Here is a 14211-nt window from a genome sequence, read left to right on the forward strand (position 1 = left end):
TATAGAAGTTATTATATATTTATAAATATTTTGAAAATATATTATATTTGAGTCAATTGATATATCTTTGTGTTTATTAACAATTCTACCATTTTTATATCAAAGGTATGAAACTTATTATAATATACTTTTTAAATAAACATAAATTTATTATTAGACTTGAAAGTAATTTTATTTAACGGGAAAATTGATATTTTAGTTTAATCATATATCGATTAAGTCATTTACAATAATCAATACACTAATTTATCAATTTATCAATAATTCATATACCACCTGAATCATTTAGGTAACTCAAAGACTAATTTACCTATTGTCACGTCCCGAGCCCGGGCCCGCAGCTGCGTGACTGCATAATGGGCTCCTATAGCAACTTTTTCGTATCCGTCTTCGCTTTACGAAAATGATTAACCCAAGTTGTTATAGAAATCCATTGTAAGCCATTATAAACTCATTTTAAATTTTTAATTTTCCAGATGTGGGACAAGGGTATCATACATATTGATTATCGATAGTTCCCATATCAAAATGAATTTTATTCTTTAAAACAATATCATTTAAATTTCGTTACATTCGTACATAAATCCTGGCCCTATTCAATATGCGTACTAAAACTTGTACTTCCTCGTCATCGAATACCGTGTGCTAAAATATCATGGGAAAATTAAATTTATCCCACGACAGTATTCTTAGGCTACGTTTGGTTGGAAGGATAGGATAAACTAATGATTAGTATGTAAATGATAAAGAAAATGATTGTGGTAGGATGAATTAATATGGGGTAAAATAATATTATGTTTGGTAAGATTTTTAAGTGTAGGATAATTTTGAATTTTTTGATGAAAAGACGAAATTGTCCTTCTCCTTCACGGCGGCCGGCCGGAAATGGTCCGTCGGAAACGGCCGGCGGGGGGCTGCGGCCGGAAACGGCCGGTCGGAAATTTCGGCCGGCGGTCGGCCGGTGCTCGGCCGGCGGCGGTCGGCAGCCGGAGGGGGGCGGCGGTCGTTGAGGCGGCGAGCGGCGGCGGGAAGTGGTGGTGAGTTTGAATTTAGGCGGGAAGTGGTGGTGAGTTTGAATTTAGGAGAAGGGTAAAATTGGAAAAATAGGATGGATTAAGAGTAGGATAAATAATCCTAGGGGGTAAGGAGGTATTATTTTAACCTACCTAATATAACCTAATCATTCATAGGAAGGATAAAGTGGGTTAAATAATCACGCGTACCAAACGAGGGATAAAGTGGGTTAAATATATAAACCTACTTTATCCCTCAAACCAAACGGGGCCTTATAATGCAAGCTTAAGGGATACATTTCACAAGTTGCACAAAAATTGCAAAAAGAATGCACATGCAGCAATAGCACTTGCGTTTGGTGTGGGAGAATACAACTAAGTTTCTCTCTTCTAAAACTAATGAAACCATAAGAAAATACATCTAATTAATCGAGCAGGTTTTAAATTGTACGAAAGTTTACAGATTGAAGAACACAAGGTTCCATAATGTGACCTTGTTTGAGTTCATCTGTCAGTGTACGATGACAACGAAAATCAAATGGGTTTGATCATTTGTTAATGTACGATGAAAAAGTAAAAAAGAAATGGATTGGATCATACATATATTCCTTTCGATATCTACCGTCGATATCATTTCACTACTATTGAAATATTATTACAAGAAAGAGGTGGCACAATCAATGTTATTTTTTTGTTTTTATGCAATAGAATTTTTTATTGTCGAATTCAAATATCTTGGAAAATTGAGTTTATGCCATGAAAAGTTTGGGTGTACTTCAAGTTTAAGGGGTTTCTTTTACAACTTTTTACGCAAAAACTGCAACAAAACAGATGCATTGAACCATCTGCACGGCATTAGCACTCCATTTTTGACAGAAAATGAAGCAACCAACACTTGCATAAACTTATTTATGATAAACTATCCATGCATTATTCTCCAAGAAAACAGATATGAAACAAGAAACAAATTACATTACTTGTAATTAGACAACTGCTTTAAATGCAAGTTAAAAATCGACAGAATCTGAATCTGCAAAACATAATCTTTAACATGAAACTTACTCCTTTAAGATAGAAACATGCAGATTATCGTCTGAAGTTAAGATTTATTCAATGATACCGAATCACGTTCCAAAAACAGAGTGCTAAGTTCCCATCCGCTTGAGAAATTTAGTAAGCCTGGAGTGCTTACCAGCCCACTGCTCAGCCAGTTTCTGCTCTTTTGCCTCTGCTTCCCTTCTCAATCCCGCTAATTGTTCTCTGTATTCGGCTTCAATCCGATCCAAACTAACCCTTTGCTCCTCCCTAAGAGCTCTCACTTTTGCTTCTATATCCTCCATTTTCTCTTTCCTTCGTCTAGCCTTTTCCGATTCCAACTGAAGTTCAACCCTCTTCAGTCTCCATTCGGCTTCTTTTTTATGAGCAACCCAAGATTGCTGCCCTTCTTCCAATTCTTTGCAGCATTCCATAAGTTCAGAAAGTAGTGGATTATCTCCAACTAGAGGATTAAACCCATGACATGCGAAAGAACTGATTGAACTGTGTGATCCATTATCTGGTATTGCATCAGGCTGAGACCACGGAGAAAGGCTTAAATTCACTGATGGTGGCCTAATTGTCTGGGTCGAGTTGAAACTAGCTAGCCATGGAGGAAGCACTGTTGGTGTTGGAGGTGGAGGGTGGTCAGTATGGAGAAATCTGCCGTTTGAAGTGGTCATTGTAGATTCTTGAGGTGTCAAGACGAAGTTTTGCAAGTTTCACTAAGTGGTCTGGAAATATATATTTAACCTTATTTTCCCTCTACAATCAATTCTATGCAAGACTATGTTACACTCAGGTAGATATGTCCTTACTCCCTTCTCAATCCATGGTTCTTTTTAAGCAGGACTCGTTGTCCCCGAATTAGAAACTGATTCATATGGACCAAAAAAACTCTTCACAGTTATCTGATAACACGTTGAATATCAGCAAACGATGAGAAAAGGTACAAAACAAGCATCACAATTTATAAACATTTCCCATCCACATTGATTGTACAAGAGAAGTTCTTGGAACACGAAATAATTCGGTTAGAATTCATGTAACCAGAAAGCTCTGATTTGGTCTAACAAACTAATGGAGCAAGGTAAAAGGGCATCACAAAAACATCAAAAACAAGAGGTCAACCAAACCATGACAAATTTCATATATACTAAGAAAGTATCATCAAAAGGGTGGCTTTTAATCAATAGCTTAGCCACTTTTAGACCAAATGTCAAAACAAGAGTAGTACTTTGGTAAATTTGAACTTTTTAGGGATCAAGCACAAGTTCCATGCTGAGGAGTTCCCTTTTTATATATGGAAGTCATGGGATCATAAAAACATAAAATATATTACATAACTAAGAATAAAACTAGATTTAGTGTTCAAGTACTCAACACAAATTGCCATTTTCTCCTTTTCTCCTCCTCCATGAACCGTAAACAAAAAACAAAAATATCAAGTCTGCATAAAAAAATATTAATCAAGAATTGACTCTTATAGTGAAGCAACATTGCATTATATTTGCAGACAACTTAAGGGTACACAAAACATGGTACCGCGACGAAAACAAGAAAAGGTAAAATTTCTGGAGTGGCGTTTGAAGTGAAGCAAAGCAAAGCGAACACAATCCTCTACTCAAGATGTTCACACATTTTTTAAATCTTTTATGTTTTTATCCAAAGAAAAAATAAATTAAATTAAATTAAAATAAAAACTTAAGAAGAACCCAAGAAAACATAGGCACAAAGCTATCAGAACTGAGAAAAACGGATCAAATTTGCAGAGGAAAAAAAACTATAGCTTACGTAAATTATGTTCAAGAAACCAGCAACTTTTATCCGAATCCCGTTTCCAATTTTCTCATATTAATTAACAAATATACCTGTTATCTGAAATCGCTACTAAGGTTCAGCAAAGAAAGGGGATAAAGAAAAGCAGCTCTGTGTATGACTCTTCAGAATTGATAGAACTGTTTTAAGTATATTATTTGGTTATTTATTTATTTTGAAAATGCTTTTGAGTTTTATTTTATTTTTTAAATAAACAAAACGTAACAAATATAGTAAAGCTAATTTACGGAAAATATTTATGTTCTGTACATGTTTGGATTCAGTTGATTTTATCATTTGCTGGTTTAAAATTTTAAAAAATAAATCTAGCTTTATTTTTTAAAATTTAATATTTAATATTTTTAATTTTAATCTACAAAATAATATATTTCTCTACTTTACTTTTTAAAATTAAATTCCACCTGTTTTTCCATTCCTTTTTATCTATTTGAAATTCAATTTGTTTTCCTTTTGTTTTGAAATATTACATAATTTTATTGTTTAATAACTTTAAGTATCCAAATTATTGATTTTCCATGCTCATATATATGTATCAACAAATAAAATATTTATATTCATAAAAAAGAAAAAAAAATATCCAATTTTTACATGCAAATTTAATTAATGCAAAAATTTAAACCCTGACCTCCAAGATCTTATGTTGGGTTAAATGTGAATGGTTGGAAATAGTAATGAGATGAGTGATTTATGAGAAGTTATTGTACGTTAAGCTGTTGACGTTGTGCCGTTTGATCTGGTTGGTTAGGTCAATCGTAAAAGATTGATATTAGGGGCATTATGAGCTGCCAGAATTATCCGGATTCATGGTCTAACAGTCCAACCTATTAGTGCTCAAGTAGGGGCATTATGTGCTGCCAGAATTATAAAGAAATAAAGTCGTGTCTTGGCTAATAAGTATATATTTTGGCATAGTGATAAGAGCTTGGCCATAACAATTGGTATGAGAATGATGTCATGAGTTGAGATACTACAAGAAGCATATTTCTATATTTATTGGGGGAATGTTGGATTAAGTGTGAATGAGTGAGAATAATAATATGATTAGTAACATCCTGAGAAGTTCTCGTACGTCAAGCTGTTAATGTAGCGCCGCCTGATTTGGTTGGCCAAGTTAACCGTAAAAGAGTTACGTCTGATCTTGACGTGTAAATATTCTCTCTGTCGGGGACATGAACGACGGTAGAGAAATAATAAGACTGATCTCTAAGGAATACGAGATAACACCAGCAGATAGACACGTACTTCTTCGAACTCATGAACCTAATGGTCTAACCCATAAGCATCCAATCAGGTGCACTATGCGATGCCACAAATATAAAAAAATAAAATTACTTTTAATATAATGATAAGAACTTGATCATAATATCTATTGCCATAGTCTCGTAATATCACTGCATATATAGTAAGGTTGTGTTCCATTACCGGCTTTACCAATGTCACACTGCTAAATCTCCCATTTTTGCAAAAACTGAGTATATAATATTAATGTCGAAATATTTTTTTGAGGAATAATAAAATCTTAAGCATTCATGTGACAGTCGATATTAATTATTTCAATATATATTTTTAAACAATATTAAATTCACACACAACACATATGCAAGTTATAATTTCTGCATATTCATTGTTGTATGTTATTTATTTCAAGCTACAATTAAAATTAGTAGCATTGCATCATGTTTACGATACAACGACGAAGCGTCGGAAAAATAACACGAGAGTCACGTATTCAAATTTATGCTAGAGCCAAAAGTTAAATGAAAGTTAACTCTAAATATATATAAGTGATTCCATATGATTAGTGCGGAAAATTCTATATACATTGGTTATGAAATAACACACATATTGAAAAATTCATATGTTAATATAACATAGATTTGAAAGTTTATAAAATCATTGAAGAAAATAAAGAACATATCAAAGAGAAACAAAGCCAGAGTATACAAATTTTCATTTAATTTGTTTTTTTAAAAAAACTTAATAAATAAATATATATATATATATATATATATATATATATATAAAAATAGAATATAAATAAATAAATAAATAAAAGTGGGTCATGGCATTAAATGGGGTGGAGGTGTTAATTTGTGGGGAAGCCTGTAGTCCGCGTTTCACGGTACAAGGAGACGAATTTGATAAAGACAACTCTTTCACTCAGTATTCTCAGTGATACGTTACATCTGCTTTTTATTATTTATTATATGTTAAAAATTATTTGGAAAATTTAAGAATTATTGCTCAAAATTTCAATCGTTGAGATATTTAATAAAAATTTCATGAACCGGATGTCACTTTTTAAAAAATAAATTTTTTTTTGTATTAAAATATACTACTTATCAAGATTTTGACAAAATTTTCCCTTGGAAAAATAAACATAAATTTGTCATGTTTTAACTTTATCATTACATAGTCCAAAAAAAAAAACTCTTTAATTCTCTAAACACTGGTAAAAGGATAAAATTAAAACTTTAGCCAAAAAATTGTTTTATTAAATATGTATTGTAAGAATAAAAAAGAAAAAGAAGAAGAAGGAATTTAAATTTTTTAAATTAAATTATATAATCTTAAATAAAAAAGAAAAAGAAGAAGAAGGAATTTAAATTTTTAAATTAAATTATATAATCTTAAATACATCAATCATATGATGAAAGATTCGTGAAAAACCAATGTATGCTGTTAAATTGTCCTATTGAAATATAATAATTAATGATCATTTTTTTTATGTAAAATCTTTATATTATAATATATAATATAGATGCATAGGATATATTTAGTTATATAACTAAGTTAATACATGAAAACTGAAAATTTTGAGATAACATGACGAAAAATAAAAAATATACAAATTACATGATCAAAAAATGTATTTCTCTTTGTTTCGTTTACTTATTGTCTTGATTAATAATGCAAAGATAAACATTAAAGTTTTCTTTTTAAAAAATATAGTTAAAAGTAAAATTTATTTTATATTTGTATCGGAATATATATTTCATAATAAAAAAATAAAATTTATAGAGATTGGGTTGTCCTGCCTACCATTTAATATTCCCGTAGATTTATAGAAAGATTCTAATAATTTACCATATTACACATGAAATTTATTCAATAACTTTTTTTCACATCTTGATCGGATTTTCAATTATAAGAAAATAATTAATTTGTATTTTTACATCTAAAATATATTTAATCATCATACATACTTACCCTCTTCCCAAAGTTAATTATATTATATATTATTAATAATTATTATTAATAATATAAAATAAACGAGTAAAGTAGAAAAAAAGTCAGACTGGCAAGATCTTATAGGGATCTGCGTGGGGGACCGGGGTCGGGTTAATAAATCGGATCCTCCATTTTAACCTCAATTCTTATCCCTCACCCAAACTGGTCAGGTTATAAGGGAGCATGATCGATCACTCCTTTCTAATTTATTACATTTGGATCTTTCAGTGTCCACAATCCACGAACCAAAAAATGTAAACTAATTAAATAATAAAAAAATATAAATAATAAAAATACTTAAATATATATTATACATAAAAATTTGTAAATTCAAACAAAACGTTTTGGGATTAATTCGAAATTATACTTGGGTTATTACATTTTACCACACGTATGCAAGTTGATATCTTAATTCTTATTGTAATTTTTATGATTCAAGTAGACGAGTTTCAGTTTTAGTACATTTTACTTTTATTTGTTTTGCAACTATAATTATTTTCCACACAAATATTGATGTGACATCGAATATCGTTAATATATCAAGCAGCACGTCAATATTATAGAGAAAAAAGTTTTAAATTACTAAACACGCAAAATAGCGAATCTAAACTGAAATTTAACTAGTGGTGGGTTGGAAAATTGGTGAGCCAGCTATATTATTTTCACATATCAAGTAGTGAAAAATAAATGAATAAATTATCCGCTATAAAAAAATGGACAAAAAAATATTTTTGTCTTATTTTGTATGTTTTTTGTATTTTGGGGGACATTTGGGCTTCAATTTCACATTAAACTGCTTCCAGGCCCATGTAGGTAGTTAGAATTGGGCTTAAGTTATTCTAGCCATCCTTTTCATTTTCATATGTACAATTGTTTTTTCGATGCTAACCCTTCCACTGGATCGATGGTCAGGATCTAAAAATATGGGCCAACCAAGTTCAATGTTGCTAACTCTCACGCTAATCAAAGAAGATTCTTATAAACTTTACATGTCTACCCACATCGACTTCTGTTAATTCAATAACTTCCTAAGGATAAAAACATCAAGGCATAATTAATAATGAAATGTTTATTGCTTGACAGGTGCGAGTGTATATAACAATAATATTGTAAGATTGTAAATTTGTGTTTTATCATAATTACGTGTTGTGCTGAATGTCACAACATTTTAGACAACATGCAGCGGAATATTAAAATTTGTAACACAAATTGACTTTAAGTAAATAGATGCTCAAGATTAAATTGTGAGGTGCCTCGGGGAAAAAATTAATTGCTATAAAACAATGAGTTTACATTAATACAATATCAATAGTGATTATTAATAAAATCATTTGAAAATATAAATGCTTTCTAAAAATAAATAACCAGAATAAAACTTATTCAAGAAAGCAAACATGTGATATCAAAAAATGGAGCAACAAAACGATCTTCAGCCAACTTCGTCACAGATGTTGTCTGTAGATGTCTACAACAATCAAGGCAACGCGTGAAATCATCACTCTTTAAAATAGATACATCATTGAGAATTATTTGTCTCTGAAAACCACGACGTGCAAAGTGCAAATGATATGCAGCCACGAAAACTTTCAAGCGAATAGTGAAAAACACGTGAGCAATAGATCGAAAAAGCAGCAGCAACAATGTACTTGTTTATCTTATTTATACATTTAATCTTTCCTAGAGTTTATCTACACAAGGAAACATATTCCACAAAGAAAGTAAAAGTTTAATTAGGAACAAACTCTTTTTTAATATTGATATCATATCATGATAATATTTGCATTATCATCTCATTATCTAGAAAGAAATTTTTTTATTAAATATTCTACACAATTAAATTAGTAAGAAAAAGATAATATTGGAAAAATCAATTAAATTGGAAAATTATATTTCCCTTCAAATAACACTCGTTCTAGAATTTCATCGAATTCTATCTCACCTTCGCTATCAATACTTGAAGCTTCAAGCTCATGGAGTAAAGTCGAGTTAGTTCAGAAGCGTCCTATAGATCAAAAAATCACGGACAAACAAAGTCAACGAATTGGAGCACGAAATGCCAACAAATCTTCCATTTTTCACGCCAAGATCTAGAGATGTTATCATGGGGATTGAGAGAAAAAAAAGAAGAAGCCATATTGAAGGTAATCTCATTTAATTTAGTGGACCACAATGTTGGCATAACTATAGGAAATGGCAATTACATTTTGGGATTAATCGATTTTTTTGGCCACCCAAACCCGTGTCCATCGTTGGATTCAGTTACAAAATTTATAAACTATATTATATACAGTAATATATTAATATATGCCAACATTTTAATATATTATGTCGGTGGACAAGAAAAAATCGAAGGATTTGCATTAAATTATTAATTATTTTATCTTTCCTTAGTCTTTGTTTGTAGGCGGGAGCCGGAATTGTTTTTATCTAACCATTTGATTGAAAATTAGATATCTCGATCACGGTTGCTTTATTATAAAATAAATTTTAAAACTTATTAATTAATTTTTAATGCATTTCGCATATTGCCTCGTGATATTATTAATAGTATTATTAATAGTATGTAGTTAAATTTTAGAGTTTTTTAAGTTAATCAAAAGCTTTTCTACTTATCTTTTTTTTGGTTTCCACTACAAAAAAAAGTGTTTCTAGAAGCGGTTTTTTAGGATCACTTTTAAAACCACTCGTGCAAACTGAACAACAAAATCGGTTTTACTTAAACCGGTTCTATTTCCTTACTTTTAGGAGTGGTCGCATAACCGCTTTAGTTGCGCAATTTTTAGTACCGTTTTGTATCAACCGCTGCTATAAATTGCTCCTATTGATTTAGCTATTAGGACCATTCTGGAAACTACTCTAATTGAATATTTTTAACAGCGGTTTAGTACCGATTTGTATCAACCGCTGCTATAAATTGCTCCTATTGATTTAGCTATTAGGATCATTCTGAAAACTACTCTAATTGAATATTTTTAACAACGGTTTCACAAAACCGATGTTGTGGACCGCCCTTATAGCTCTGTTTTTTTAGGATTGATTTGAAAATTGCACCTATTAAATACATTTAGTATTGGTCGTTTAAACCGTTTCTATACATTGCTCTTATTGATATAACTATTAAGAGCATTCCGGAAATTGCTCATATTGAAGACATGTAACAGTCGTTTTCACATAACATGTGTCATGGACCGCCCTTATATCTCTGTTTTTTAGGATTGAATTGAAAATTGCACCTATTAAATACGTTTCTATACATTGCTCTTATTCATATAACTATTAAGAGCATTCCAGAAACTGCTCATATTGAAGATATCTATCAACGGTTTCACAGAACCGGTGACGTTGCCCGCTTTTATTGCTCTATTTTTTTAGGATGGTTTTAGAAATTGTACCTCTTAAATACTTTTAGTATTGGTCGTATAAAACGCTTTTATAAATTGCTCTTATTGATATAACTATTAGGAACATTCCGGAAACTGCTCATATTGAAAACATTTAACGGTTTTCACAAAAACGTCGTCGTGGACCGCTTTTATTGCTCTAATTTTTAGGATTGTTTCTAAAATATATCTATTGAATACTTTTTAGCTTTTGTTTTATATACATATATTGCAAACTGCTCTTGCTGATATAAAGAGAATTTTGTAAAATGCTCATATTATATATTTTTAGCATCGATTTTCTCAAAAGTGGTGATATGAACTGTTTTTGTGGCTCTATTTTATGATTAATTTGAAATTATACCTATTGAATATTTTTAGAACTTTTTTGTATAAATTGCTGCTACAAATTTCTCTTGTTAATATTACTATTAGCAGCATTATGAAAAACTGCTCATACTTAATATTTTTAACATTGGCTTTCACAAAATTGGTCCTATGAACTGTTGTTATTGCTCTATTCTTTTACGATTGATTTGAAAATTATGTATTTTGAATATTTTTAGTATTGGCTACATGAACCACTGTTATTATATATTATACATGCTGAATACTTTTTAGTATTGGTTTCATAAACCGCTACTACAAACTGCTCATATTAAAAGTTTGTAATTCATTTGGTATTTTATTTTTAATTTTATATTTGGTATTTATAAATTTTAATATATATTGTTATATAAATTTTTGGAAGGATAGAAAAATTAAATTAAAAGTTTTTAATAAACTGAGAGGTGAAAATAAAATAAAAATCAAACATTAGTTTTGTCTTTGAGAATGAGAAAATACGTTTAAAATAATCGATTACAAACAAAATTCAATTTTCCCATCAATACACATATACCATCTTTTACTATTTATTAAGTTTAAGCATATTAGAATAACTGTTTTTGGTGTCTTTGGTCTGTTTTTTGGTTTACCTATTTTGCCCCTATTTGATATCAAAATTACATTTTTGTTTTTTTTTTAATTTCAAAAAACATTTTTGTTTTTATTTTTTTTATTACAATTATTCAAATAGCACTTTAGTACCTCGATAATTTGTCAAATTTCATTTTAGTCCATAAATAATTATAAAAAAAAATTGTACACACACGCACCACGTGTGCAGAATAGCTAGTAAAAAATAAAAAATGTATCATCTTCCTCATTCATCCCCTCTCTCCTCTCTCCTCGTACCTTCTGTCTCTCCTTAAACAAAATCTCAAAAAAAATCCGTCACCTTTGACCGGCTTTACTACCTCAGCCGGTGGGCGAAAATTTATAGTAACCATAGATTCAGAAAGCTCTCGATCTAATCTTTCCATCGATACCACTTTTGCTAGGTTAAATCGTGCCTTCCGGAAAACCGTCGAAACCCATCGCCCCTCTTGCTAGGTTAAATTTATAGTATAATAAATTTATATTTTTTAGATCTTTTGTTTTATTTACTATATTTTATAAAATTAATAAGATATAAATTTTAGTAATATTATCTTTAATATCTATAAAATAGATATTAAATATAATTTGGATGATGATAAATAAAAAATTGAAACTTGAATTTGTAATTGAATATGATAAATAGAAATGTTTTTTGTTGGAACTTGCATAAATTTTTCTGTGAAGAAAAAGAGTGGGGATGACGGATAAAGGAACGAGCATATATCTTTAGCAAACATGAAGATATGAAAAAGTACATCATTTTTTGCCGCAGAATCAATAATGTTTTTTCAATACCTATGAAATTGATCATCCCATTTGAGGCCAAGTGATCGGTGATATATTGATTTAGGGATCCATTTTGAATCTAGTATAAATTTAGAACAACTTTATTAATACTAACACTAGTATTTAACCCGTGCGATGCACGGCATGTTATTATTAAAAATTAGTGAAAAATGAATAAATATTTAGATTGAAAAAATAATATAATTTAAAAAATTAAAAATAAAAACTATTTTTCGCTAATTTAAAAAAAGTTTCTTAAATATAACGCATGTCGATTAATTTTTTTGACTAATGATCACTATCATATATCAAAATTTTAGATTATGTTAGTCTAAGGCAATGACACGATTCTTATCGTGTTTAGTGTATTGATGTCGAACATCAACCTTAATACATATTTAATTCTTTAATTTTCGAGAAGCTATATGATTTTTTTTTAATATGTGATAAAATAAATATTTTTAAATCACATTCAATAAAATTAATGAGAATTTTTTTAAAAATTCAATAATTTCGTCTAAATCCACATTCACAAACAATTTTGTGACATGACACGTGTTTGACACATTTGAATGATAACAATAATTGTTTCATCAATATCTTTATCCAAATGGGTTGTGATTTTATCTACAAAATATCTTCATAATATACACAACAACCTATTATTTTGAAAGAAAAATGAAGATAAGTTAATATATATATATGTTAATATACACAACAACCTATTATTTTATTAACATTTATTAACATTTATTAACATTTTCTTCCAAAGTTATTTTATTAACATTTACTATGTGTTTTCCAAAACAATGTCAATAAATTTTATAAGATGTCTTCTAATAAGATGCGTACTTTCTTTGGAATTCGTTTAATCATTTCAATTACGGAGCATTTTATACTATCATGTATCCGTGACTTTGTAGCATAGAAGAAAATTATCACATTAGTAATACGTAATAATTAAAATTTTGTACAAATAGAAAAATAATATTTTTTACTCCTCGATCATGAAAGACTTATTTCAAATTTAATGTCTCGTTGTTCTCGCTGTTTTCATATGTAAGTAGTTCATAACAACGAACAAATCTAAATTTAAACGAACATTACATCTTGGAAGGATTCAACTCATATATGGTGTTGAAAAGAGGAGTCATTTCAGAATTCAATTTTGGAGTAGATAAATTTAGTAAGATAAATAGAACAAAATTGGTTTTTAATATAATATGCAATATTATATTACTTATAGTATAAAATTCAAATAAGACATCCCAAGGGACAAAAATTATACATTGGATGCTTTTGACAGAATTATACCATACATTAATTCTATCAAATTATGAAAATCTCAAATTGCATGCACTGGGTGTCAAACATTTCTGATTATTGAGGGTGATATACATGTTTATTGAGATTAATTTAATGTCCATTTGAAACTCTTTTGAATCTATCTATTTTAATTCTCTTGTGCTATTTTATTTGAATTTTTAAAAAGACAATTCAAAATATATAATATACTTATGGTAAAAAAACAATTCAAAATATACAATATACATATGGTTTTGGAAGAAAATTACAATGCATTAATTCTTTCAAATTAAGGTAATTTCGAAATAATATGCATTTGAGATCAAAAAATTATGATTATTAAATGATAATTTAATGTCCATTGAAAAACCTTGTTGTAGTGATAACTTTTAACAATCGACCAATTTTATTTTTAGAAAAAAATTAATATTATATTTCTTTTTTAGTAAGTAATTTGGACAGAAAATTACTTAAAATAGCAAAATGTATTTTTGAATGATTTACATAATGAGTGATACTGAACATTGCAATCATTTGTATTTTAAATTTATTTATATATTTTTTAATTAAATTGATTGATATAATCAATGCAAAAATTTAATGTATTTTATGTTTTCAATAGAGTTTAATTTCAATTTGAA

General features: G+C 29.1%; 1 protein-coding gene across 2 annotated transcripts; it reads right to left on the bottom strand.

Annotated features, from left to right (window-relative positions):
* Positions 1 to 1996: 1996 nt before the first annotated feature.
* LOC140839876 (transcription factor AS1-like) lies at positions 1997 to 4024 on the bottom strand. 2 transcript variants are annotated; one of them, XM_073206858.1, is made up of 2 exons: positions 3920 to 4024; positions 1997 to 2959 (listed from the first exon to the last, which is right to left on the bottom strand). In XM_073206858.1, exon 2 carries the CDS (start codon positions 2729 to 2731, stop codon positions 2159 to 2161), a length of 573 nt encoding a protein of 190 aa, XP_073062959.1. In that variant the 5' UTR covers positions 2732 to 2959; positions 3920 to 4024; the 3' UTR covers positions 1997 to 2158. The 2 variants fall into 2 exon arrangements, with proteins under 2 accessions (XP_073062959.1, XP_073062960.1); XM_073206859.1 differs by having other exon boundaries at positions 3843 to 4001.
* Between the last annotated feature and the right edge of the window lie 10187 nt (positions 4025 to 14211).

Source organism: Primulina eburnea, chromosome 8 (genome assembly GCF_022965805.1).
Source record: "Primulina eburnea isolate SZY01 chromosome 8, ASM2296580v1, whole genome shotgun sequence".
Taxonomy (NCBI): domain Eukaryota; kingdom Viridiplantae; phylum Streptophyta; class Magnoliopsida; order Lamiales; family Gesneriaceae; genus Primulina; species Primulina eburnea.